Genomic DNA, 27,744 nt, shown 5'->3' with positions numbered 1-27,744 from the left:
CTTGTGCCAGTAGCAGTGCCCATTTGGGGGCACTTCCACCATCCCAGCACTTGTCCAGTGCAGCAGCACAAAAGCACAGTGCCCATCAGCACACCCCCACCAGCACATCCCCCCAGTGCGACACATTAGGAGAACCTTCCTGGTAAATAAAGAAAATGCAGAGAGCATGACTTGGATTTTCAGGATATTTTAGCCCAGCTTCAATCCGGTAGGAGCAATTCCCCTAGGGAGGGAGAGGAATAAACCAGCCTATCTCCTGGGGGCTCTTCCAGTCCTGTTTTCTATGATCTATGATTTTCACCAGCCGTTCTTCACCAGAGCCGCATCCAGACGTTTACAGAGAGATAGCGGAGGCTCTCCCTCCCGCACTACAGCAAAGCCTTTGTCTGCTCCAGAGACACACGACTCCACATCCATAAGCAGCCAGGAAATGGGGTGGCTGCATTCAGCCCGGCGCAATCAAATCATCAGTCTTTAAATAAATCATCAGATGAGTAATGGGAGCGCTGCCTATGCCCGCTGCTCTCCCTGCCTGCTCGGGAAGCACCAGGCAAATGCTAAGGAGGGAAACTGAGGTCTGATGCGTGAGGACCGCAGGCGTGGTGGAGGGAAGGAGCGCTGGTGATGGATTCCTGGTATCTGTTGGCAACTCATCTGAGCAGCTTTTCCATGAGCGAAAGGGTTTGTTTCACAAACTGACCCAAGCAGTCCTGCTGTCCGGGCTGTGTGCTTGCACTGCCCCCCTCCCCTGATGGGGTCCATCCCCAGCACGGGGCAGTGCCCAGCCAAGGGACTTTGCACCTGCTCACCATGATCTTCTCCCCTCCTGGCTGTCTCCATGTGACTCCCTGTGCTGCTAGGGTCTTCACCCACAGGGACAAGGACGGACATGCTTGCTGAAGGAGAAATGCTACGGGTGCCACTTTGGTCCATGCCACAGCCATGCTCAGCAGCAGCACAAGTGGCGGCAGGGAAATCCTCCAGGCCACAGAGGTGTCCTTTGATCCACTTTTGGGGAGCTTTGGTTGCATGGAGGTGGAGGAAATCAGATGAACACAGATTTCTCACTGGAATGAATTTGCAAGGCCAGAATAGCTCCAGCCCCTGGTTATGCCTCTCTTCTCCTGGTCCCTTTCTGTTAGCTCTCGCTGCAGCTCCTACTCATATTGCACTGCATCACTTATCATGGTGACAAATGAGCCGGCACCTTCCCAACCCCTGCTCCATGCCAGGTGTCCCTGTCACACCTGGCTGCAGGCAGGGGCCAGCCAGGCCATGGGAAAGGCAAGGTAAAGCTCCAGGAGAGCCCAGGGAGCCCTGGCCCTGGAGGGGAAAGTACAACCACTCCCCATCACGCTCCTTCAGGAGCTGGGCGAGCAGGAATCGCCCTGTGCACAGAGCCCCATTGATGGGGAAAGGCTGCCCGAGGCTGGTGGCTACAAGGGGCTTTTGTCCTGGGTGTGATGGGGACAAGGATGGGGATGTGCCATTGGTGCTGCCAGGTCTTTCTGTGTGCTGGTGTGGGACGCTGGGGCCATCGCGCTCTGGGACCATGTCTCAGCCAGCAGCATCACGCTCCTGGGCTGCCTGCACCCCCTGGGAAAGGGGTGCTGGGGAGGGGGCTCCCTGACATAGTGCAGGGAAGGAGTTGGGGAAGCTGTCGGGTGATCTGGGGAGCAGGGGGGCAGAAGCAAGTGGGATAAATCGGCTGGGAGCATGTTTGAGCTGGAAACCCGGTGGGGGTTATCACCAGCGGTGCAGGGGTCTGGGGGGCCTCTGCAAAGCCACAGGCTTCGTGGCCCATTTGGCTGTTGCTGGTTTGGACGGAAAACAATCCTGCATTCACTGGGGAGAGGCTGGTGCTCCCATGTCCTGTCCACCAAGCTGGGAGTACAGCCAGAGCCTCAAGCGTCACCTCTGTCCTCATGATGTCCCCTTTGCCCCATGCTGCTGGCATGACACTTACTGGGCTCCTCAAGCTCGTTGTTATCGAGTATCTGAAAGCACAGAGGACTCTGGGCAGCACTGGTGGTGACACCTCCAGGTTTTTTGAAGCAGCAGCTTCCCAGGATGTCAAATTTGGAACAGAAAGGGAGGGCCCTGCATATCAGGGAAAAGCCGGGTTAACAGGGGACATCAGTGAGCAAAATCCTGCAGGGCAAGGAGAGACTGGATGCCAAAACTTAATGGAGGAAATGAGAGGCTGAGACACACTGGAGCATGACTGAAGGCTGAGGAGGGCTGATGCTCGGGGAGCACGGCAGGCCTTCCTCACTCCGAGGGGGATGACTGGCTTGAGTGGCCCACTGCCAGCGGCAGCCACAGATGCAGCTGTGAACACATCCAAGAACAAGCCAGGAAAGGGCTTTTGTAAGCCTTCAGGTTGCATTAATTGCCTTGGCTGTGAGCCCCTGGGTAACGCCCTGTGGGGCCAGGGGTGCTGGGGAGCCCCTTGGTTCAGGGGAGTGGAGCTGCTCCCACAGCACCAGTCCTGCATCCATTGGGATGCATGAAGGCGAGTGCCGCACCCGGGGATGTTTGGGTGGCTTTGAACCACAGCCAGAGCTGGAAGCCCTCTCCAGGGCGACCACGACAGCAGTCCATTTTGCTGTTGGACTCTGGGGCCAGATCCAGCTCCTTATTTCAGTGCAACACCAACAGCTACCTTACCCAGAGAAGCCTTTTTCTCTGCAAATCACAGGGTGCCGCAGGCTCCAGCCGGGTGAGGAGGTACCTGTCCTGCGGCCGAGGGGCCAGATGCTGCTGGGTGCTGCGAGCTCCTCGCCAGGCACAAGCAGCTGCAGTGTTCACCTGTCTCAGCAAAATCTGGGCCACCAAGAAGGTTAATTATATCTTTAAATTTCTTCAGTTGTCAAATCTCATAACTATCGTCTCAAGCTGACAGTTATATACCTAGCAATTAACTGGCAGCAAGGCTTTGCAGGCAGCAGGGGGGTCTGGCCTTGTTTCCCGTCTATGTACACAACACGCTCTCAAAACGTTGCCTTAATGGAGCTTAACAGTGCTGGCAAATATTTCACTCAGCAATCTCGCATTTGCCGACATGTTGCACCAACAAACGCCAAATCAATCCGGGCTCCGATAACGAAGGCTCCTCATTAGGAGGCATGCGTGGATTTGTGCCTTCTTCCCTCCCCAGACACCCTCTTAGGCATCCGTGGGCTCGGAGGAAAAGCTGCTTGATCATCATCCTTTTCCTTTACTGCTGCTTCCCCCGATTCCTGATGTACAGACCCGTCCCAGTGGGCGCGGGAAGCAGGACAACCATCAGAAAAGCCTTTCACCTACGGGACACTGGTCAGGGAAGCCTTTCACCTATGGGACTGTCCTGTTGGCCCCTGCTAATAATCCCACCGGTGGATTCAGCAGCAAGAGGGGCTTGCTGTGCTGTGCCGTGCTTTACAGGAATAGCCGGTACGCTCCTTAGGATGGATTCACATTTAGTGCTATCAAAAAAATGGCTCCTGGATTACTCGCTGCCCTCAAGCTCAATTTTTTGCCTTTGCATGATGACGTTTGGACATTTTAAGATCTCTCCCAGCACCACAGTGTGTTTTATACAGGCTGGGGGGAGGTGGTCCCTACGCCAGGCTCCCAGGGCTGCACTCACCCTGCTTCTGCAGCGAGATTTCACACTGGCTTCCCTGCTGCCTGGCTCTGACTCGTGCCAGGACAACCACAGGCTGCTCCGTGACAGCCGCCCCTGTGCAACGCTGAAAGGGAATGTCCTTTGCAGGGGTTATTTGGTGAGTAGCATGAGGGTTCTCATCAGTGAGTAGCATGAGGGTTCTCAGGGAGCAACCCAAGTTTTCTGGAGGTGCTGGTGACCACGGGACTCCTATTTTTGTGCTCTCAGCTGCTGAGCTCACCTTCTTCAGGGACCAAGGGTGGAGGTCCGGTGTCAGTGAGGTCTCAGGAGCAGCCCCTCCCGCCAAGGCTTCCTTTACATGGTTACCAAAATGCCCACACTCCAACATCTCCCCAGGCTCCATGGCACCACAGGCTGCCAAGCCCACGCAGTATTTGCCCACGGTCTTGGACTCCAAGAGCAATGCTGGTACAGAGTTCACAGCGGTGGACACCTGAAAGTGCTGGAAAGGAGGAAAACACAGAGAAGAGATCATTCTCCTTCCCTCCAGCTGCTGGTGGCTGAAGTACTCGGGTGAGTCCTGCGAGAAAAGGGTGCGTTAGATGACATTCGAAGATCAAACGAGGAGCTCCAGGGCACGGCGAATGTGTCTCATCACATTGCCCACAGACATCCAGAAGCACCGCCTGGGAGCATCTACATGAGCTGCATCTGTATGTGCCAAGTGGAGATACCTATAACACAGCTCCATGGTACCCCACCCTGAGCATGGGCAGGAGCATGGAAAATATTTGTTGGGAATATCACTATATTTGAAAATGGTTTGTACTTTCAAGAATTCAGCTAGAAATAATTGACGGGATGATTTGCAGCCATCGGCAAACAACGTTAACTCTCCTCAAAGTAGCAGCACCAGAGGGAAAACAAATTGAAGCAGGTGTGGGAAGAGTTAGGAAGCACAAGAATTGCATTCCCGAGCCAAATGGACAGATTGAGACAGAGGAAAACAAATTGGGAAGGAAAACGGCTGCCTATTGCCCAGATTTTTCAGGCGCTGGGAAGAGGTGGAGGTTGGGCTCAGGCTCTGTTTCAGGGCCTGGGAGCTGCGTCTCTGTTTGAGGAGCTACGTTAGTGCTCAGCCTGGGGCAAGGGTGGATTTTGGGGTGCTTTTCCACCCTGGCCAGTGCTGGGATTGCAAGACCTAGAGATCTGGGGAGCAGCATCCTACAGAAGCACCAGTCCCACCACTGCAATGACCATGAGGAGCCCAGCCAGGATGCAGATGCTGATGAAGACGATGTCGCTGGTGTCCTGGCTCTTGATTTCACGGGTGTCCGTTGCTCCCCCTTCCCGCTGCTGGGCATCCACCAGGTTTTCTGCCTGGCTGAGCCTGGATGGGTCGGGGCCAGCGATGAGTGTCACCGAGGCTTCCTTCCTCTTTGGTTCACATTGCACCTCATACTGGTGGATGTCCTCCTGCTTGCCTGCTGAAAAATCGATGTACAGGGTGCTGACAATGACGGATGTGTTGTTGCGTTTCTGCAAGACAAGGGTTGTGGTTCGTCAGGGCTTTGTGCAGCTTATTTTCACAGGGGTTTGGAGGGCTTGGCCATGAAGCAGACCAGTATCTTATTGGGAAGATGGAAGAGGGACTGGGAATGCCTCTCTGCAGCTGGTATGACCAGCACAAGGCTAACCATCTACTCAGCTGGCTTTAAAGGAAGGTTTGCCGACTACTTGCCTGGGATTCGGTGCCGCAGGTGTCGAACCTGGTGTGTATTTTAAAGTTCCTGCCGACCACCTGGGCTGCACAGGAGGGGGTCCCCAGGTAAATCCTATTCCTCTCCAGCTGGGCCAGGGACTGCACTGGGATCTGTATGTGGAAGTCCGTCCGGGTGCAGCTGACATTTATGGGCACAACTGTCGGGTCAGAAAACAAGGTACAGGCGAAGGTCTGTCAGGAGAGGATTGCCCCAGGCTGCAGCGACTGCAGTAGCTCCGTGCAGAGCCACAGCCATTTTCAAAGGTCGCCGTCCCCATCACACATGAAGCAGGCAACCGATGGTGCCAGAAGCAGCAGGGACAGCGGCCTCGTAAGTTTGCCATGCATCTCACAGTAGCTGGTGGTGCTGCTGTAGGACACATGTGATGAGTTTTCAGGAAAACAGGAGCTACACCCAAAATGCAGACAGCGATGTAAGTATCTTAGCCCTGTCCTGTGCCAAGGTCAGACACAGCTGGCTTCCAGGCACTGCCTGGCCTTCTGCCCCAGGGAGAGGCCCTGCCACCAACCCTCTTGAACCTCATCCTCCTTCCCAGCTCCCTGAGTGACACCTCAATGCCATCACAGGCAACACCATCATCCTGTCACTGCCATAAGCAAGGAAAGATTTACCCTGTGAAAGCAGCTGCTCTCCATCATTGCAAAGCCAGTGAAACGTTGGAGTTGTTGCCCAGGATTAGATGACGAGAGCTTTGCTGATGGCTTGCCATGGGCACAGAACACCCCTGCACACTACAACACCCCTGCAAGAGACACTCTCACAGATGAAATGGAGGAGATGAATCTTGGGGGGACTGCACGCCTGCCTACCCTGGAGCAATGCAGCTGTGTGGCTGCCACATGGCCCACGGGGAAGGGTGAGCCAGGTCCTTGGCCCCAGGCCATCCTCCCCGGGGGACAGCACAGCCCAGGTCCTGTCCCTCATCAGCCCTCCACCACCTCCAGAATGTTATTTTTGAGAGGGAGCTGCTGAACAGTGCGTAGAGGGAGCTGCTGTTGAGCTGTCTATGAATGCTGAGACGAAGAGCCAGCTGATGGGAAACCCAGCCCCTCTCCATCACTCTCCCTCTGGCACTCTGTTTGGCCCCTCTGGATGCAGAAAGCATCCATGCAGGGAAAGAAGCAGGGAGGAAAAATGTCCCCCTTTTGTAAGTTAATCTTTGCTCAGCCTGAACCAGCCACATGGGCAGTATGAATTATTGAATTATTCCAGCTCCCTCTGAATCCTGGCCTTATGAAACTGGCAAGATGCAATAAAATCAATATGAAAAAATAGTGTCACTTTGCTTCACTTAGTGCATTATAAAACCATTAGAAGATTTACCAAATAACTAAAGTGCATTAGATCAGGAGGGGGAGAAAATGGATCCTCTCTCCTGGTGTGAAGGCTTTCATTCAAATGGCCACAAATCATACACGCCCGGCCCAAGTCATGCTCTTTCCTGGGCCCAAAAGGAAAGTATCTGCGTGACTGAAGAGCTGTGGATGTGGACGTGGAGGCTGAGGTGCCCCTCTGCCACCGTGGGCTCCTGAGGAAGCCGGTGGCGGGGAGAGGCCGGCATCTCCCGCTGGGAGCAGCCGCTCTCCTGGCAGGGGGCTGGCGGTTGGATGTGCCACGCAGGCTGCTAATTGCAAGCAGATGCCCAAATCGCTGGGCAGACACAACAGGCAGCTTAGCTTTATGGAGGGAGGCTCGGATTCGTGTCCAAGCTTTTGTCTTCCCCCAACATGCATCCCGCAGCATGTACCAGGGGATGCAGGAGGCCTGGGCAGTTGGGAGAAGTCACGTTGCTCTCCGTGACAGGGCTTCCCCCTGCTCTTTAGCTACCATCCCATCTATCTGTCTGCAAGCTCCTCCAGCGGGAATGGGGTTTCTCCATGACCAGAGGCCAAGATTTCTCTCCCTGCACACTGCTGTAAAACAGTAACAAATAAGCAGGACAAGGACAGGGTCAGACCTGCTGTGCACGCTAAAGCCCTACTGGATGTCTGGTACAACCGCTCTCCAGAGGCTGCAGAGGCTCAGGACAAAACTCCATCCCATCTCTTACTCCTGGAGCCACATGCCCCCAGATTCCTACTGCTACGCTGGAAATGAAGAATGATTTTGCTGCTGACGGATGAAAACTTGTAAACCCAGGGCCAGCCATCTCCAGCTCCTGCGCCGCCGGTCCAGCAGCCCAGCTCTGGCTCCAGCCTGCCAGCGAGGCTGCCCCTGTCTGAATCATCCCTGACACACAGGTCAGCTCAGATGTAATTATCTTGAAATACAACGAACACCATCAATTTGCTGGCTTTTGAGGTGCAAAGGTTGGCAAAGACATGAGGAAGGTTACACACTGCTCCTCCCACCAGCTGCGGATGCAGGGTCTGGGACATTGGCACGCCGGCAGTGGGGAGCAGGGACGTGCCGGCAGGGCTGACTGGGCAGATTTGGGAATGCCATACCCCGGGGGTCCTGTCCCCCCACCCCCCCACCCCCAGTGCTGCTACCGGTGGAGGAGAGCACATGCTTTACGTCTGCCTACTCAGCCATGTGCTGGCAGGGCTGGAGCATCCTGGGAAGCAGGGAACAGGGTTGTGATGTTTGAGCTGGTCACCTCCCCTGGGGCTTTGGTCCCCTAAAAACCCCTTGGGTTTTTCTCTCCTTCACATCCTAAGGGAGGAGCAGGAACATGGCAGAAGCAGAGATGTGGGGAGAAGCTGGAAAGCATCTCCTGAATACTAAACATGACATGGAGCAAGTGCATCTCGCACTCTGCAAGAACTGGAACTCACCCACCGCATCTCCTCCACCCCATCCCTAAAAAGCCACATGCTCTGCCCCTGCAGACAGGTATCTTCACAGCACGGTCCTTCTGGCAATTACATGGTCTCAGGCATGTCCCAACAGAAATAACGCACTGAGGAGCACCCAAGTGAGATGAGACTTTACCTCCCACGTAGGCGATGGAGAAGCCCCTCTTGGCTGTGTTGCGGTCAGTGTGGAGGACCAGCAGCAGCTGGTTGCTGCGGGAGGTGACGGGTGCCAGGCTCTCCCGCCCGCACCACCGCCCCAACAGGGACCCGTTCTCGGCACCACCATCGAAGGCAGCCAGGTGGTCATAGTCACAGCTGCCCGTCAGGCTGCTCCGGCCCTCCAGCTCCATGTCCAAGAAGAAGACCTTGACACGGTAGCCTGGGGGCAGCTGGATGCTCCACTGGCACTTGAGATTGTTGGGGTAGGAGTTTGGGTACCGAGGGCTGGAGAAATTCCCTTTGACAGTGGTGAACACCTCCTGGCACTCGCCTGCTCAGGGAAAAAGGGGAAAGGAATAAAATGAAAGCAAACCTGAAGCCCCCGGGTCTGGATGAGCTGGCAGATGAGTGATCACTTGTTTTAGCCCTAAAGGATGCTCTTCCCTTCGCCTCAGTGCTCCCCAGCCTTCCGTGTGGCTGATGGACACCCATCAGTTTTGCAGGACGGCAATGCCCAAGGGGGCCAAAGTCCTACAAAAGCAGATGGGGAAACCCCATATTCACAGGGAATGGCATGAGCAAGGGAGAAGGGCAGCTCTTGCTCAGGAGAAAGGCAATCCAGGGCCTGGTGCAGCCACGGCAAGGCCATTTGCATTGCGTGGTGGTTTTTAACTTCCACTATCATCCCACGAGCTCAGCCCAAAGGGCTCCCCTCCACTATCATCTCCTATTGCTGCCACGGGAGGGAGAGCATCACCACCGCCACCACCATGGGGACCTGTCCCCACATCCTTCCCACTGCCCCACCACCCTGAGACCCCCGCACCTGAGTAGAAATGGGCCTTGAAGCCCCTGCCGCCGATGTTGAAGTCTGACTTGAAGAGGATGAAGAGGTGCGGGGCAGAGGAGATGGTGCGGGGCGGGCGGGCGCTGCCGCAGTAGCGTCCCAGATGGGGAGCGGTGGCAGTGGGGCCGTCAAAAAGGGCCACATAGTCAAAGCCACAGCCGTGCCCCCCCTCCAGCTGGAAGTCGGCAAACACCAGGGTGAGGGGGCCACTGCCACCAGCCCCCCCGATGCTCCAGCGGCACTCAGCGTTGTTGGGGTAACTCTCGGGGTAGCGAGGGCTGGTGATCTCTCCCGACAGTCCCGTCAGCTGCCCGCCACAGGCATCTGCAAGGGGGTACGGATGATGAGGACGGTGGGGGAGGACGGATGGACGGACGCCCCACCACTGCCATCCCTCCCCACTACCTTTCCGGTAGGCAGCAGCGAAGCCGCGCTTGGCCACGTGGCGGTCAGAGCGGAAGACGACGGCCATGACGTGCCAGGCAGAGGAGAAGGGTGGCGGGGGACTGCGGCCACAGAAGGTGCCCAGGAGGTTGCCCCGGTCCCGGGCAGCCCCATTGTAGACTTGGAGGTAGTCGTAGGCGCAGGCGGCGTGGTACTCCAGCTCAAAGTGGCTGAAGGAGAGCAGGACGGAGGAGCCCTCGGCCACTACGATCAGCCACGTGCACTCCGTCTCATAGGGGTATGGCCCTGGGAAGTTGGGGCTGGAGAAATTGCCAGAGGGTGCTGAAAGCACACCCCCGCATTTGATGCCTGGGGGACACAGAGGTGAATGTGATGTCCCCTTTCCAGGGGAAGCCTAAAAGAATGGAGATGGGGCGCACAGCACCTGCTCCATCCCGCCACTGGTACTACTGAACCATCAGCGCCCTGCAGACCTCTGCTGGGCTTGGCCACCCCTTCGCCCTGGAGGACACACGTTGCTCCCATCACCTTTCATCCCTCCACATAACCCCCTTCTCCCCGCACTGCTCCCATGCTGGCCCATGGCGTGGCTGCAGCAGGGCTCGGCCATGCCCTTGAGCTTGTCCTGCCAGCGACAGCATGGCATCCCCTTCTATTTACTGCTGGGAAAAAGAAAATAGGGAGTGAGTTTTAAAGGCTCAGAGGTTCCAGGCTCACCAGTGCCCCCGCTGCCCAGCCCATCAGCTTTGTGCCTCCCACCAACGATGCTCCCTCCATATAATGCCGGTATCAGTGAATTCAAGCTGGGAGAAATAGGGGTGAAGGGCTCATGTGCTCAACAATGAGTTATGCATGTTGAGATCGATTTTCTAATTAAATCTTTATACTGAGACATGGTTATTATAAAATAAGACCGGGGGGGGGGGGGGGGGAGGAGGAGGGGGAAGGGGGAGGGCAGCTGCCACCTGCCCCTGGGTCTGATTAGGGTTGGGGTGAAGAGGCTGATATAGCGGGCACATACATCATGTCTGGGATGGACACAGACCCTGTGTAGCCCCCGGGAGACGTGTGGGTTCCCAAGCAAGGCTGGGCACTCACTGCCATCAATCTGGGCCAAGTATATTGCAAATCAATAGTCAGCCAGCACACATTGCTTTTCATCACACTCACTGCTGCGGTGACCTCCCGGTGAGGGGGGGCCCTGCGGATGTGTGTGATGCAGCACCATAGCAAATGGGTAAGAGGTGTGGGTGTGTTTCTACAAGCAGCAAAGCTGGCCAGATCTAAAATTGCCTTGCTAATTACTGAGGATAGGCAATAAAGTAATATGAGGCTGGTACTAAAGGAATAATCTTATTGAAATAAATATCCAAGAGGGGAGCCCACGGGAGGGGCGAGCACCCACGGTGCAGGCGGGCTGATGGATTAAGGGCTGGGTGGCTGGGGGTGCTCCGGAAAGCCCAGGTGGGTGCAGGCAGTGGGGTGAACTGGCAGCACCAGGTAGTGAGGTGGCTACTTGCTCCTCATGAGCCCCTTCTGTGAGAAAGGCCCTGCCATTTTCTGGGAGGGGTATTGCTCATTAGCCGAGTTACCGGGCTGACCTGACCCACCCTACGCCCCAAATTACTGTGTGGTGTGCTAACACTGCCCTGCTCCCCACAGGTGTTTTATCCAGGTGACAGGTTTATTATGTACACAGATACACAAACATACATTCACACACACATATATATGCGCATACCTCTGTGTGTGCGTATATATATTTACACAGGCATATGCAACTCCAAAAGTTAACAAACCTTTCAGCAAAGCACCTGTACACCCCAACAGGACAACCCCGACTTGCAATCTTCAGTAAAATAAGGGCGAAGCAGAAAACCAAGCAAAAGCAGTGTCCCACACTTGCTGCCACACACTGCAACTGCAGACCCCAGCTCCTTTCCCCAGGCCAAGGGAGCCCCTCTGCCTGCACGGGCTGACAGCTGGGACCTGCTTGCACCCCAGAGCCACTGCAGCACCCACAAACAGCCCCCTCCTCCCTGGGGACCATGGATGCCCATCTGGCCCTAGGGTCATCTCTGGGAGCTGGGACTGGGCTCTTACCTCTGCCGGCAGCATCCCCAAGAGCCCCGCACAGCATGACCAGTACTGTCAGGCAGCCCGGCCCTGTGCACCCCATCCTCTGGCAGGCAAATGTCCCCTCACCGGTGCCCGAGCATCCTTTCAGAGCTGTCTATCTGGGAGGAAAAAAATACATAAAGAGAGAAATAAATAAAAAGCAGGAGGACTGCAGAATTAATAGCGGAATGAATAATTCATCGCTTGTTTGAATTAAGAGCGGCAAGGTAACTTGATCTATTCCTCCCTTCCTTCACTCAGTTTTAATGATCTGGATCAAATGTCCCAAGGATTTACACTATACCAGATACCTTGTCAATACACTGTATTTAGAGGAGATATTAATGTTTCAGATATGGTGTATAACAGCAGTAACTCTGGGCTGACAATATGCCCTTAAGGGGCTATGAAAATAATTTAGTTTGCCAGGCAAGCCAGTGAACCAAAATGGGAATTTCAGACTTACCGTGGAAAAGCACCTCAGGAATTAACATGATTTATACTGCGGCACCCACTGCACAAAGCCAACCGGTGGTAAAGGCTAGAGAAACAGGCGTCTCCACGTTGGCTGCCAGGTCAGCATCCCTGCAGCAAGCACCCAGGCTCAGTGGGATGCTCAGCCTGGGAAAGCGGCAGTCGTGAACACTAAAGATAGCAAATCCCACCTCCCCCAAGGAAGATTAGAGATGAATTGTGACTCATGGGCAAAAAACATTGACTATTATAGAACCTGCTAAAGCCTTGGAGAATTACCACGTTCTTCCATGCCAGCTCACACTCCCTCTTGCCCAGGCTCTTGGATGCATTCGGCTGCAGGTACTCGAGCCTTTGCGTTCGGTGGGAAAGATGTGCTCCTGTGCTGTGCCACATTAGCTGGAGAAACCCCAAATCCAGCAGTGGTTCAGTTCCTTCCCTCCCGCCCAGGAGAGAAAAGGCTTTCCTGCTGCCATAGCCCACACCCAGATGAATGCCAGGAAACAAAAACCCACAAGGGCCTCCTGGCGTGAGGGACCTGTGCTAAAAGTCACCTTCAAGGCAGCAGGGAAAGAAGCAGCAAGTATCGCTAAATCTCAGGCAGGGAGACAAGTTGCATTTATTAATTAAGCAATGAGGATCGATGCCTGAGACATTTCCTGTGGATTAATGATGGGCTGGGAGGAGCTGATGGCCCAAGGTGCAGCTAAGGACCATTAACGCCAACTGGTCATGAATCGCCAGGAAACGCTCCATGCCAAGGTCGTTAAGTGCCTGCATATATTTATGGGTAATAATAACAACAATAATATTTGTTCAGACTCTCTCCCCACTGCCCGGCCTCGCTGGAGCCATGCTGAGGGCTGCTGGGGCATCCCAGCCAGTAGCCCTCCATCTTGAGCCCAGCTGAGGTGGGGGACATCGGGGTGTCTGTCCTTGGGGCACTGGACACCACGTCACCCCACGAGACCAGGAGTAAGCACACATTCAAACGAGGAGGAGTAAGGCAGCACTCCCTGTCCCCAGGCACTGTGCAAAGCTCCTGCTCCAGTGCAAGCTCTGGGAGACTGCTGTGATGCTGGCGCATTTCCTACCGACCTCCCAGGGACACTTCTGAGCTTAATTAGCTGCTTCCCTAACAGGCTTGGAGAGGAGGTCTGTCCCCCTGCCTTGTAAAACACACGCAGGGCCAGAGCCCACAGCGAAGAGGCAGGGGAGGTCTGGCACCATGGCCCGCGGTGCAGGGGCCTCTCCAGGACATTTCCATAACCGGTCCTGGCTCAGGTAGGAGTGCTCAGCCCTCCTGGCCACATCACTGCACGATGGAGCAGCATCTCCAGCAACAACCATCCTCCAGCCTTTCCAGCACCAGCCTCAGCGCTGAGGCACATCGCAGCACGGAGCCAGTGACTGGGACACCGGTACCTACGTGACCACTCTTTTCCAACCCTCCAGCTGCGCTCTGCATTGGCGATACCCCCAGGAGATGGGGGGCCGGGGCTGTGGAGCACAGCAGCTGTGCTCCCCCTCCCAGGAGACAGCATCCAGGGACTGCCGGCACATCCACCCTTCTCCTGACCTGGGGATGGCCATTCCCTGGCTGGGCCTGAGCCCAGGCAATGCCGCTTGTCAGCCAGCAGAGCCGGGCAGGAGGGCAGAGGGAGGCAGGGGGAGGACGAGATGCAGCAGGGAAGCGGGCTGAGGAGCCAGGCACAGAAGTCTGGCTGGAGGTGCTCTGGATCAGCCCAGGGCACTTTGGCTCCAACCAGCGACTTGGTGGGTGATTTTGAGGTGTGCAGTACCAGAGCTGCCTCTATTCCTCTGTGGGCAAATCTAGAAATCATGAGTCAAAAAGACATTTGATTCATTTAAATAGAAAGGATGTGATCAGGACTGTGAGACTTCAGAGAAGATCAAAGGTTTAAATACAGTCCCCAGGAGAAATGGGAATTATTTCGGCAGAAAATAATGAGATAAAATTAAGAAGGTATTTAGGCTGCACATGAGGAAGAAGAAAGGAAGCAAAGCGAAGCCCCTCTCCCCAGCACAGTGCCGCACAGGCGGTGGGGGCTTCCTGGGGGGCAGCCAGAGCACCCTGCCAGCACTCCCCTGCCCCAGCAGGGTGCGAGCCCCCACCCAGGCCCGGCAGTGGCCACCCACCACTGCAGGGAGCTCATGCACATCCAGCTCCTCAACCCCCCTGATAACTGACAGCATCACCACCATTTCCCTACGAAATTGCCACCACTCCTGCCTTTCCATCCCATGTCCCTGCCTTTGCAGAAGCACCACACAAGCCTCTGAAAGGGGCTCTCCCCATGGGGATAGGTTGGGAAGAGGGGACTCATGCGACAGCCAGCCTGAGAAATGACAAAAAGGCAGGAGGGGGAAGGGAGAGAAGGGCAGAAAATCGAGAACAAAGTGCCTACGGGTAGTTTAAAGGTGCCTTCGAGTTCATACTACCAGGGACATAGTCTCCCCCATGGAGAATGTCTCACAAAGACCCCCATCCCCTCTGGCACCTCAAGCCGGGCTGCCGGCTCAGCATGCATCACCTCCTCCCGCTCTGCCTGCAGCCTGCCTTTGCAGGATTGCAACCCGCAGCATTCACAGCTTGCTCCGTCTCTCACCACCCTCCCTTTTAGCCACGAACAAAGACGGGAGGCTTCTCGGCAGAACGGCCAGACCAGCTGGGTAGGGTTTAACCATCCTGGCCCATATGTGCTGAAATACCCAGACATATTGGGGTTGCATTTAAAGGAACAGTCCCAGCTTTCACACAGAAAGTCGTCGCTTTTCTGAAGCGAGCGTGAAGTTTTACCTCGAGCTTCTGCAAAAAGGCTGGGTGGATTTTAAGTGAAATCTCAGAAAGGCAGAATATTTAAAGCAAGAGGTATGTAAGTAAGTAATACTCTGAAAACCTATCTGAGGAAAATATTTTCTCCATGCTCCTAGCTAAGACCAAAGTAGTGAGAGCAACCAGAGAAAGAAACTCCTTGTTTTACCAGCCCCATGCCATGCAGAAGCACCTCCACTACACAGTGGCTTATAGTGGCTGAAGCACAGTTTGAATGGGAGTTGAGAGCTTGCCCTGGACCTACTGTGCACAACTTCCCTAGATGTCTCTGCATTAAAAGCCAGAACCCTATTCTGGGTTATGAAGATGGCTTTCGTGTCAGCCCTTGCCCTGATAAAGGCTGAGACCACACTGGATTAAGTCCAGGCATTTGGTAACTGGAGATAAATCTCACTGATGCGAGGGGAACCTACGCTTCCTCCCGGCACGTGAATCAGAGCCATCATTTTAGTGCACACTGCTTATGTTGAGCAACTCTTAAACTACATCTCCTTTGTGCAAGGTGTACCATTTGATACAGGTAAAAAATGAGGCATAACATCATCTGTCACAGCTGGGCATGAACAGAAAAACAGGTGTGCAGAAAGGCTTCATTTTTGCAGGTGTAGTTAGTAAACACAGTCTTCTAAGAAGGTGAAAGAGTGGACAACAGATACCTCTGGGGAAAGGCAGCACCACCTTGGACTGAAAGGGGAAGAAGGGGCTGGGGTGCCTAGGCTGGGTGCTATCCCAGGGCAGGTCTTTGGCTCTGCCCCACCGGGGAGCACGCCAGCAAAGCCCTGTGAAGCTTTCACTCCTCAGGTGGTGTTCTTGTGTGCTTAGGGAACCCCCCTTGGGCACCTGCGAGAGTCCTGTGACAAAAAGAAACAGCTGTCTATTTGAAAAGAGGTTCAATTTAATGAACCAGGGCTATTACACAACACTTAGGGGACATGGAAAGCAAACAACCATCCTCCCTGACAGATAGCAGCTACAACCCAGACACTTTCTTTCAGTTTTAGGACATGCTCTTTCTCTCCCCAGGCAGTATTTCAAGGTTTAAGGACCAGGGTAGGTAATGCAGGCTGTGCTAGGACAGGAGGACAGCCTGCCTAAGTCCTCACTGGGCATCATGTATAATTCCATCCTTATGCATAGGTTCTTTTCAGAGAATATCAGTGCCGCCTTCTCTGTATTAGTGTACAATGGGGCAACTGAGGCACTGAGAGGTTGAAGTGACTCACCTGGCACCACCCAGCAAGACAATGACACAATCAAAATGAACTCCAGCTACTTCAGAGTGCTGGGCCAGTGCTCTGCTATTCCCTCGGCCAGGCAGGCTTCTCCCTGAGGATGAAGTCTCTCCTCTAGACACCTCACAGGGCACAGTACCACTGCAACTAACATGGACTGTGAAGCACATCACCTATCTTCATACTACACATATACACAACAAAGCTGTGTACCTGGATGCTTCTCGGTACCCTTATGAGATGTCTTTCAAAATGTCCTGTGAAGACTTCCATTAAAATTACCACGCTGTTCCCTGAGGTATGAGAGGCATACCACATGGCAGCCACTCTGGAATGGCACCCGTTCCTTAAAACACTCAAGAGTGAAAGTCATACTGGAGGAAAATATTTGATCCAAAGACCTAAAAAAGTATATGCACAAGGAACTCAGTCTGTTGAGATGACTGATTTTGAGCAATGTCTGCAGAGAAACAAGGATGTCTAAGCCTTGGCCTAAGGTTCCTCAGGTCAGGAATATCTTGCTAAAAGACAAAACAGGAATTTTCTTCAATTCCCACAGCCTTCAAGTATCTACTCATATCTTCACTGAATGCAGAAGAGCCACAGATTAATACAAATGGTCTTCTTCGACAGGAATTTATTATCGTCTTCATCAAGTCTTCATTGAGACGACCAGTGAATGTGTTTTCCTGATAGCTCCAAGGAAGTTTTTCCAGTGAAGTTTCCTGAAAAGGCAAAAGGTTTGCAGTGGGCCAAGTTAAAGAGGACAATTGATTGCTTATAGCCGAATCTCCCTCCTCCCCTCAGAGTACTGCACAGGAGGTTTTTCCACCCTTGTGACACCATCTGGGTAGAACTGACCCTTCCTGAGAGCTGCCTTCCTCTTCCAAAGCCCACATCCAATCCTTCCCTGCCATGGGACCTGGCCACTCAGTCTCAGAGGGGACTGAACAAAACCAGAGCATAACTATCACTAACAAACGCTGCAGAACCTCCTCCTTTGAGAGCCACTTCCCAGCGCACCTTTTCTATTCCCAAGTCCTAAGTCCCAGGTCTATTCCTCTCTATTGCCTCTCCCCTTCCCCAAGTCTCTTTCAGTCCCATCTCCCTCGACCAAAACTGAAAGAAACCAGCCCTGCCGCAAACACAGCTCTGATCCCATGAGAAATGTTAGATCCCATGGCATCAGATCCAGTGGGGACTCCCCTACTGCTATTAATTAGAAGCAGAGGGTCCTCAGATGTGGTGGTGACAGGCAGCAGAGTGAAATACTGAGACAGATATATAATCCTAAAAGGGAGGATGCTCGAATCAGCGTTGGACTACAACAAACCTGCTAAAAGAAGAAAGGGAGAGATGTACATGTGGGGCAGACAGTACTGACAGGGGTCAGGTAGGTTTCTTGCCCTTCACTGATTGAATTTCAAGACCTCCTCATGCTCTTGAGACAGCACTGTCCTGAAAAGGGTATTTAAGCTATGTCACCAGAGACAATTACCAGTTACACTCCTACAGAGCAGCTGAGGGGGTGCTTAAGTCACAAGTACTTTTCCCTATACCCAATCTCAACTTGTCGAGGCCATATGTGGAACATAATGTATGAGGCAGATCCACTATGAGAGATACATAAAATGATTCATCTGAGAAACTAAAAAGGCAATGGGATTCATTCCCTTAGCATTAATAATTCTTTCTATATCATGCCTGCAATGAATCCTCATTTCTGAGGGAAATAATTTTCAACCACCAAACCCATGCAGAACACAGGCAACTTTGGGACCAAATGGAAATGAAAAAGACTGCTCAAAACGTAAGACCACTGAGAGGTATGCCCTCATCCCATGGATTTGGCAGAAAAAATAATTTTACAGAGCAGGAAACAAGTTTAAAAAGTTTAAAAATGGGTCAGCTGGGAAAAAAAATTGCTGGGGAATTGGTGCTAGCATACCAGAAGAAGAGAGCTCTAGCCATGTGCCATGAACGGAGGGTAAGGACAGATTAAGGCACTGGTATTATGAAAGAAGAAAGAGCTTATTTGCTGTGAGTCTAAACAGATGTTTAGGTGCAGCAACAACCACCTGAAGTGGTGGGGGGCAATCAACAGTAACTACGAATCAGCAGGTCCATCCCAACAGAACAGTTACCAAGGAGGTAAAGAGGGACAAGCAGCGACAGTCACTTCCCTGAAATTCTCCAGACTAGTAGCAGTGTGAGAATATGTAGCAGATTTAAGAACAGCGGCTACTTGATCACAAAATAGCCTCGATGACTGTGAAAGAATTAAGATCATGCTCATGGAAAAGCGGAGGAGGCAGAGGCTCATCCAGCACACAGAGCCCTCACATGAACGTGCCATTTATTTACCTGGCTTAGGACGTAAAATATTCTGATGTTCCAGTATCGAGCCAGATCCTGGAGAAGTGGTTTCAAATAAATTTTGTCAAAGGTACGGAAGCAACCAACAAGAGTCACAAAGGTTTCATCCTCTTCATCATCTGTTATAGACTGGAGGATGGGAAGCATTGGTGCGAGGCCAGTACCAGATGCCAGCATGAGGAGTTCTCCATGCTAACAACAAAACAGAGAATTTCAAATGAGCTGTGGTGACTGGAGACGGATGCGCTCATGGTCAGTTCCTCCTTGCTGCCACACTGATGAAGTGTCCCTTGAGAGAGAACATATCAGAAGGTCATGAGCTGGTAAATTCAAATCTCAGAATGTATTTTTCTGCAAAAGATTACAGATAGCATTTCCAGGGTTTATATACCAATCTAAAGAAACTGGATTTTACCCAAATATAATAATTTCTCCTAACTTTAGCCTTGATTTCAATTAATTTATATTTCAGTTTCAATTTTGCTGCACTGTTGACCCACTGTGTGTTGTTCTCCCACTGGAAATGCTCCCTGTGTTTACCTTGGATGCTGCAAAATACAATCCTGAACGTTCTCTGGAGGAAATGGTTTCTTTTCCATCCTAATTCACATATCTTCCCGGTGCATTATCTCACTTTTCTCAAAGAGATACCAGCAACACATAGTGCTTCCCACCTGCATCAGGGGACAGTCACTCTACCCGTGACAGGGATGTTCAGGCAGTAAGGTGCTGTGTGTAGGAGGGCAGACAGTTCCTAGCGCTTTCCTCAGCTGGCAGCCAGCGCAGCAGTGCCAGAACTGGGACTTAAACCCCTATTAAACCCTCAGAGGCTACTGTGAATGGATCTGATCTACCTGAATCTGAGTCCCATTCTACTGCCAGCAAAGACATAAAAGAAAAATTTACTACAAAACTAATATTCAAGACCTACGTTATAATTCCTAAATAATAAACAGTTCTTCTACAGCAAGTTGTTTTAAAGATTGTTCAGGTGCTTTGCAAACTGCATGTACACAGATGACCCAGACAGCCCCTGAAGACAGCCACTTCTAGGCATGACAGTCATGTTCTGTCCCAAATGATTATCTGGAAACTTTTAAGAAGAGAAGGGAACAGTAGCCTAAAACAGCAGGGAGAGTATTTCAGAAAGCAGAACACAATTGCTCTGCATGGAGCGTGGCCACTGGGATTTTACAGCCTTTTTTCTTCTCTCTCTCTCTCTTTTTTTTTTTTTTTTTTTGGGGGGGGGGGGGGGGAGAGAAAAAACCAAGGCTTTAGGATCAAACATAATGACCAGTGTTTCAATTTTGCTCCTCATTTGAAAGGTCAGAATTAAGTAACCAAATTAGTATGTGTGAGAAGCCTTCCCCTGAAACTGGATCTGCTTTTTTTTGCAGCGAGCCTGGTATCAGCAGGTGGGATCAACATTTGCAGAGTGGCTGGGTGACGTGACACCTTACTGGAGCTGCTACAGTTCAGGGAATACCCAAGAGAGAAAAAGATCAACAACTCCCCTTCAGGCTTGCGCTCAGTCACAAAAAAGCAGTGTGGTTCAAACAAGGCAAAAACCGATCCACACTCATGGCTGCTGCAAAGTACATTCCATTTGTTACAGGCACCAGGAACTTCTAATGCAAGTGAAGAACAGAGCACCCTGCTAGTATTTTCCAGTCTCCTGTCTACTTCCCTCTCCTCTTCCTTCTTAAATATTCTGCAGTTCAGTAATGTGTATTTTCTGCAGTTGACTGCTAATGTGGTAGCACTGTACAGTAACCCAGGAAGCACCTAAAATAATCATGAAAACAGTAATCAGATTGATGTCTTCCCTTTAGAGTATTAAACAAAGCTAGCTGCCACAAGTGGAAACATCCTATGTCTCTTAGGGAACTAACCTTATTAGGTCGATACGGGAACCCTCCAAACGGCCCACGCCAAAAGACCATGTCTCCTTTTTTCCACGTTTTTATGTATTGTGACATTAACCCAGCTTCATAGCACTAATAAAAAACATTGCGCAAAAGAAAAGAATAATTACACTCTGTTGGAAAGTTTCCCAGCTTAAAGTCAATTATAAAGTTATCTACATCTAAAACAAGAAGGGGACAAAAAAAACCATTTCATGCATTTAAAAAGAAAGAAAGATCATTCTGTTTGAAAAATAACTCAAAGTTATACCCAAAACAAAGACATTTAAATTAAATCATATTGGATCCATTCCAGCTTGACTACAATGTAAACACAACCCACTCTTATGCAGTCTGAATTTCCAAAACTGGAAAAAGCTTATCGGAGTTCTTGCTTACAAAGCACACAGAGAAGAGTGTCTTGCATGCAAAGCACAGTCCAAGCCTTCAACTGTTCTCCAGATCTCTGGGTACGGGGTCTGGAAATGCCCTCTGGCTACTGATAGTTATATAAACACTGAATAGTTCTTGCTTTATTTCAGTCTCTCAGATGCTGTGTTGATACAATTAGTGACCCAAAGTCAGGTTTCTCATTTATAAAACTCTTGTTTTCAGAACAGATCATCTGGATGCTAAGGGATGCCTTCACACTTTCAAAAAGATATGCTAATGTGGGCCTCATGGAAGAAAAAACGTTAGCAAAAAGCTGCCTTACTTTCTACCAGGCACAAACAATATTATCTATGCTTTTGCCTGCAGGAATGCTAACCTCATCATGACTGATGAGAAATGGTCAGTGCTTGCTAGAAACAGAGAAGCAAGGAGAGGCTGGAAAATGAAGGGCTTATCCAAGCAGTCTTGTTGCTATGTGCTGTATGTATATCTAAGCCACCTATGTATAACCACTTTATGGTTAACGAGAACAAATGTCAGCAGAAGAATAGCCACAGACCATGGGATCTGACCAGAGAATAAGGGCTAGTCCAAAGAGCAAGAGCAGATAAGCCCAACAGCTGTGGCAGACAGCTGGTCCCGCACAGAGGTGATGCCATCGATAAGCCTGAGAAAAAGCAACACAACCAGAGGTCAAAAGATGGGATGTGATTTAAGCCTTCGAAGACTCTAACCCATACAAAGGAAGTGTGTTTTGGGGTATTTTCTGCACACACATTGGACAGAAGCCCAGCTGCACACCCCAGTGCCTTGGCTGGCCACCAAGCTGCACTGCAGGCAAACAAAATTGGTGAACCACAACGAAGCCAAGAAAAAGTGAGTGATCATGCTTGCAAGCAATGTCAGCTAATAAAGAGTGCAGATGCTCCTCCCCTCCTAACAACTGCACTTAAGTAAGATACCTGAAGTATGAAGAACTATTAGCACCAGTTGTTACACTCACAAGCTAAATGTGTAACATACACACATCCAGGCTCTGAGTTACTGTCAGAAACATGTTCAGAGGGCTCTGGGCAGGTACCAAGTCTCACGCAAAGAGTATGCAGTTGCATCAAAGGAGCAGTATTTTATACGTACTTTCTTCAAATATATACAGAAACCCAACGCAAAAGCAGAAAATTCCGCCCCACTTACTACCTATTCCCAATGGACCAAAGTAATGGAAACTAAAACAATCCTTCTTTGACCAAAATTACTTCCAAAAATTGAAGTGAGAAGTGATTGAGTGGGTTTAAAATGAATTTTTCTAAATAAAAAGAAAAAAATAATTATCTCCTAGGGGAAAACTTCTACACCCAGTCTTACATAGAGAGAAACCCTAACATTATAAAATCACTCAAAAAGAGGGTTATGGTCTGTAAATGGCAACTCCCTCACTCTTAACTGTAGTATCACAAATGCAATGCTATAATAACAAGACACAGAAGGGTCTGAACAGTGCTTGGATTGCATAGTAATAATAATAATAATACAGTACTTTCCAAAATTGCCTGAATAGTGTGAAATATACCACAACCTACAGAGTGAGTTATAAAAATGGCTGCTTTGCACTGGGTGTTACCAACCGCTTTTGTCACTGCCAGAGAATAACTATAGCTCCCTTTGGGATGAAAGGTTCTATATAAAGGAAAGGTATCATTACAATCATTACTATTATTATTGAAATGCAAAACCTGTGAGTAATAAGCAAGTATACGTGAAATTTCACAGTCATCCTGTGAACGTATCCTATTAACACAACTCAAATGCAGCATTTCTCTCCCCTACCACACACCAATTGCCACAAGAATGGTGAAATGACCCTCCCACAGGTGTCCTATAGAAGCTGTATGCTTTTCTAAAGAACAGCATTTGTGTTTGAACATATAATGCATAATAAACCCCAAAAATGTGAAATCCTGGAAGACAGGTGGATGACAAGCAGTCATTCTCTGCAAGCCACCTGGGATACCCAGCCCTCTGAATTTCACACCTATACTGAAGTCTGTGTCTGCCCTGAGGCATCACTAGTGACATACTAACGCAGTATCGGAAAAATTTTCTTCAAATCGATATTCACCAAAGTAATCACTTATGAGGGCCTTGCAGACTTTCTTCAGACAAATTTCTAGTCAAGTTCTCCTATAAAACTCTTTTGAATTCAACCAGTATTTTGTGGTGGCCTCCAGAAGGGCCAGAACATCCATACAAAATGGGACTCTGTCACCCCAAGAAGTGCAGCCTGTGCCTGTGGGTCACCTCTCTGCCATGGGGACCCTCTCAGACTCAGGCAGCTCCAGACCCCTGCCCACAAACCGGAAACAGCTGCCTAGCGTATATCAACATTTTTAACTAAACTGGCTTTTTTTTCTGAGGTGCATTCTTAAAGTAAAATACAGGGGGGAGGGTAAGGGTTGAGCAAAGACTTCCCAAAATCAGTGCTTCAACTGGGCTGACAACTGGGTGAGACTTCAAAGAGACTGAAAAGACAAAATGAAATCAGGGAAGTTGAATGGGCACCTCTTTCTGCACTGGTGACTGCTGGGCTCCCAAGAGGCTCTCCCAAGCGCTTAACAGGGAGGGCTTATGCCACAAAGCACTTGTTTGTGTGTCACTTTCCTCTGCTTTCAGTTTTGTGGGGAAAACTACAATTTTTATCAGCAAAGCACAACTGCTTCAAAACAACACGGGAACAGTCCATGAGGGATTTGAGAGAGTCTCACTTGAAGTGCTGACAGCGTGCCTGGTTCCAGAAGAAAACAGTCCCTGGCACCTTAGACTCTAATCCATACTGTACAGGCTTACTTACTTTCATTAAAACTTCAAAGTAACCTTCTGCATTCCTAATCGGAGTATAGGCTCGCTGGACCTCCAAACCATTCACCACTCCTCTGAGAAGAGAAATACAGGAACCCACTGTGACTTGGGTCATTGACGGGTATTACCAAACTTCTGCAGTTCTCTGGGGAGATGAGGGAGGCAGCAGGTCTCTTCCCAGTGGCCCAGCCTGTGCACAGATGCAAAACATTTCCCTTCCAGAGGTAAAAATCCAGAGGGAACATAAACGCTAAATGCACCTTTTGTTTTCCTGGTGGTGGCCCCAGCTGTACCACGATTCAGCTCTTGGACACACCCCTAGAAGGATGTTTGAGCTGTTTTGTGAGAAACGGCCAACACACAAGAGTGGCAAAGGGGAGAGAAAATGCTTTCACAATTAAGTTTGCTACCCCTTTTGGGCTGGGATCTACTTTCTGTTTCTGTGTTCAGACAGCATCTCCTAATTCAATAATGAAAGCTAGGGGACAGCCTTGACCTGAGGTTTTGTCAATATACACTGTATTTTCCTGTAAGTCGTCTCTCTCCATAGCATACATCCACCCCACTCTTTACTACTGACTATGGTAATTGATTGAAGTGACCGAACCTTTTCCTCTGCTGCATTATGAGAGATGGCTGAAGGGAGAAGCGTGTATTTTCAGTAGCCAGCCAGCCGTATACATCAGCTGTTAACGTACAAATAACGTCAACAGATACAGATCAATGGCATCATAACATGACTTTTTCTATGCGGCAATGATCACCACAGATGGCTGACAGAGACATAAACTTTTCCCAAGTGGCCTGTTTTGGGCAAGCAATAAACTACACAGGAGGGTTGTTTTGCCAGAAATCAGTCAGGAAATGCCTGGACACTCGGGGCTACACCCCCAGGGCTGAGTTACCCCAAAATACAGGGCATAAAATATCAAGCACTGGGGTAAGTGCAGCTCATTGTCTTCATTCCAACATGCTGGAGTAAATCATCTGTTGTAGCATCTATTCTTTGAGTCTTTCTTTCTGCAAATGGATTTTCTTAATCACACCTAGTTCTTTCTGACCCACCGACGCAAGGATAATGCTGAATAAAAATACAGCTTTGGAATGGCTTTTACCATAAAATTAGTAGAGCTAGCAAGCTCACAAGTTCTTTCATCTGTGTCACTGCGGAGGTATAGAAATTATGATTTGCCTGGTATGAAGCCTTTGTCTATTGACGAAAACCTACGTATTAGGTTACATAATGCAGACTGTTTAACTAGCACAGAGAACAATACCTTAACACGATATGTTGTCCTAAACTCAATCGCAGACTGCTATTTCCCGGTAATTCAAATTTGTACTGGTAGGTGTCCTCTGTTAGCTGCTCCACCGAGCTTATGCTGAATGCAGTAAATGTATCTGGATTCAGTTCTGAATTATTGCTCTGCAAGAACAACAATAAATAATTACTTGGTTAGATGGTGCCTTTTATTATTTCATTTTTCTTTGGAAGCAAACGTGTGTGCTCATTTAGTGCCAGAGATACTCAGGACTCCAGAAGAACGTGTATTAAATACTGGGGCCCAGCGCAAATTTCAGCTCTCTGCTGATTCATTATCATGTTCCACGGCACACACTTTGGGATCCTGCATTTCCCCCCTTGCTCCCCTTTTTTAAATTACAATTTTTACACCTCAGAACAAGGTCATCCTATTATGACTCATTGCAATCATCTTCTCACGTTTGGAAACAAACAGAGATAATGCTCCTAAAAGAGCTGAGCGCTGCTCTGGGGGCAACTTTCAAACCTACTGATGACCACTGTGAATAGGAAATATTGTTAGCTGTTTCAACACCGATCATTTTTGCTTGACCCGGCATAGTTAATCCTATGTAAAAGGGCACCGACAAGCTTAAAAATTATGCTCTGAAGACAACTACTCCACCACGCACAATGCAGCTTTTTTCATCCTCAGCGTAAGAGTGTAACAATCAGGAAAAAACCTGAAAAAGGTCAGGAAAACACAGCTTCTCCAAGGAAACTGTCAGAGAAAATTGTGATTCTTTGTACCTTTCACCTATTCCCACTTTCCAGAGAGGCTGGCTGGGGTACCCCAGGCAAGGAGAAGCTGCATACCCAGGGCTGTAATGCGACACCAGGGCGAACTCGACACTTGGAAAATAACATTACAGCAGGGAGAGAGCGGGCAAGGGGGAGGGTGGCTGCGAAGGCAGAGTTTGGGGAATTGCGTTTACAGCCTTCTCTTAAGGCACCACTTTAATCTATTGCTGCTTCCCTCGCCCATCACCACAACCCCACACGCTAACAAGTACGATCAAAGCACAGGCTCTAGGATGCGATAAAGATAAATTGACCTGCTCCTTCTTTTCTATGAGAAGGCTTTTGTCTTGCTTTGCTTTGGCCCTCTCCCATTGTGCAAGCTCCTTCTCATACACATCATAGATGCAGGGTTTGCAGCCGCTGCCGCAGCACTGGGATGGAGAAGGTTCCTGGGGTTTGAGAGCCAGCCAGTCGTGCTCATTTCCACTCATTGTCTGCAAAACATAAGCCCCGCATCAAAAACAGTACAATGAAGAGCAGCACGTGCTCATCAGCTGAGCATTATTTGGAGAAGGACTAAGAAAATCTCTCTCAAGCATCTTGCATGTGTATCTCTGGGAACTGGGAAAAACTGAAAACCTGTGAGCAGATCTGGTGCCTCCAACACTCCATTTTTGCTCAAGTGTTCAATGCCTCTGCGTTGCCTGGCACAGGAATGCCAGACGTCGCAGCCCAGAGCTCCACAGCAGACCCCAGCCCAATCTCAGGCAGGCTGCCCAGCCAAAGCCACCTCCAGCAGCAGCAGCAGGCGCACCCTCATGCTGCTCGTTCTGCTGCGGTGATTTCCTACAAAAGCGCAGCTTGGTCACGCGGAGCAGAAACATCTTATAAATCTGCTGCTCGGCCCGTGAGAAGGAGTGACAGAACCCAACGGAGATGCGGCCTGACAGAGCACAGCTTTAAAATGGAGGGAGGGCGGCAAGCTCAAGGTGGGCTTCAGAGCCGAGCCTACAGGCAAACACACGCTCCCGTTATGAGGGGATTTGAGTCTGGCTTTAAACACAGACACACAAAAGAGGGCATGAAACACTAGCAGTGCCATTTTTATCCTTTACACCCCTTCCTTTTGAGTTGTACCTACCGAACACCCCCCAAACCCCCACCATGACACACACTTCTGGTGGCTTTGCTATTCCTACACGAGGCTTAACGCTGTTCCCCACGCGGTTGCACAAAAGGCGGTTCAGAGGAAATTACAAGCCACGGCTGACAAAGCTGAGGAAGAGAACACTTAGCACTTAGAGCAGCTTCATTTTCAAGGTGAATTAATTAACTGACCTTCACCCCCGCAACACAAGCGTGTTCTAACCGCGGCAGGGGGAGAAGGGAACCAGGAGGCGGCGGCCCGGCCTTCCACAGTGGGGGAGCCAGTGGGATAGGCGGCCCCGGCTCCGGGCCCCGAGCCCCCTCAGCTCCTCCGCAGGCGACACAGAGGGACCCCCGGCCCCCCCGGCTCGGGGCTGACCACACTCACGGAGTTTCGAGCGCTCACTGCGCGTACACGGGCCCAGCCCCACACAGCGGCCAGCGGCCCCTCAGCCGCCCGCCAAGGGCCGGTCTCTCAACTACCCCCACCCCTGCGGGAGCGGAGCTGCTTTCCCCGCCCGCCTCCTGACTTACCAACATGACACCTGCCCTTCACCCACCGCCCCGCCCCACCCGGCAAGACACCGCCGCCGGGCAATTTGCCGACCCTCCCTGACGGCGGGGGTGCCGACTCGCCATTGGTCGCCGTCGCCGTCAGTCACCCGGGAGGGGAGGGGGCAGGGAGGCGTGAGCTACCCCGCCGCGCTCCCGCCGTGCCGCGCGCGCCAAGATGGCGGCGGG

General features: G+C 50.9%; 2 protein-coding genes across 7 annotated transcripts; both read right to left on the bottom strand.

Annotated features, from left to right (window-relative positions):
• Positions 1–169: 169 nt before the first annotated feature.
• Positions 170–16,607, bottom strand: CDCP2 (CUB domain containing protein 2). 2 transcript variants are annotated; one of them, XM_056355592.1, is made up of 7 exons: positions 16,498–16,607; positions 11,707–11,840; positions 9,604–9,951; positions 9,178–9,522; positions 8,329–8,682; positions 5,352–5,530; positions 170–5,149 (listed from the first exon to the last, which is right to left on the bottom strand). In XM_056355592.1, exons 2-7 carry the CDS (start codon positions 11,780–11,782, stop codon positions 4,835–4,837), a joined length of 1,617 nt encoding a protein of 538 aa, XP_056211567.1. In that variant the 5' UTR covers positions 11,783–11,840; positions 16,498–16,607; the 3' UTR covers positions 170–4,834. The 2 variants fall into 2 exon arrangements, with proteins under 2 accessions (XP_056211567.1, XP_056211566.1); XM_056355591.1 differs by lacking the exon at positions 16,498–16,607 and adding an exon at positions 12,188–15,782.
• LOC130156795 (NADH-cytochrome b5 reductase-like) lies at positions 15,928–27,625 on the bottom strand. 5 transcript variants are annotated; one of them, XM_056355597.1, is made up of 7 exons: positions 27,538–27,560; positions 26,172–26,351; positions 25,091–25,239; positions 23,806–23,887; positions 20,553–20,657; positions 18,649–18,852; positions 15,928–17,009 (listed from the first exon to the last, which is right to left on the bottom strand). In XM_056355597.1, exons 1-7 carry the CDS (start codon positions 27,541–27,543, stop codon positions 16,806–16,808), a joined length of 930 nt encoding a protein of 309 aa, XP_056211572.1. In that variant the 5' UTR covers positions 27,544–27,560; the 3' UTR covers positions 15,928–16,805. The 5 variants fall into 5 exon arrangements, with proteins under 5 accessions (XP_056211572.1, XP_056211573.1, XP_056211568.1 ...); XM_056355598.1 differs by lacking the exon at positions 15,928–17,009 and having other exon boundaries at positions 18,710–18,949; positions 27,538–27,561; XM_056355593.1 differs by lacking the exons at positions 15,928–17,009; positions 18,649–18,852 and adding an exon at positions 19,911–20,445 and having other exon boundaries at positions 27,538–27,625.
• Between the last annotated feature and the right edge of the window lie 119 nt (positions 27,626–27,744).

Source organism: Falco biarmicus, chromosome 11 (assembly GCF_023638135.1).
Source record: "Falco biarmicus isolate bFalBia1 chromosome 11, bFalBia1.pri, whole genome shotgun sequence".
In the NCBI taxonomy this organism is placed as follows: domain Eukaryota; kingdom Metazoa; phylum Chordata; class Aves; order Falconiformes; family Falconidae; genus Falco; species Falco biarmicus.
The sequence above is the reverse complement of the archived record's forward strand: the minus strand, read 5'-3'. Positions and strand labels throughout refer to the sequence as shown.

Coding starts and splice junctions, on each gene's coding strand:
- LOC130156795 (XM_056355593.1), bottom strand. Junction 25,240..26,171: donor TCATAGAAAAGAAGGAGCAG/GTCAATTTATCT, acceptor TTGTTCTTGCAG/AGCAATAATTCAGAACTGAA. Junction 20,658..23,805: donor ACTTTGAAGTTTTAATGAAA/GTAAGTAAGCCT, acceptor GTTTTTTATTAG/TGCTATGAAGCTGGGTTAAT.
- CDCP2 (XM_056355592.1), bottom strand. CDS start 11,782: ATGGGGTGCACAGGGCCGGGCTGCCTGACAGTACTGGTCATGCTGTGC. Junction 9,523..9,603: donor CGCTGCTGCCTACCGGAAAG/GTAGTGGGGAGG, acceptor ACCCCCTTGCAG/ATGCCTGTGGCGGGCAGCTG. Junction 5,531..8,328: donor CTCCATCGCCTACGTGGGAG/GTAAAGTCTCAT, acceptor CTGACCCGACAG/TTGTGCCCATAAATGTCAGC.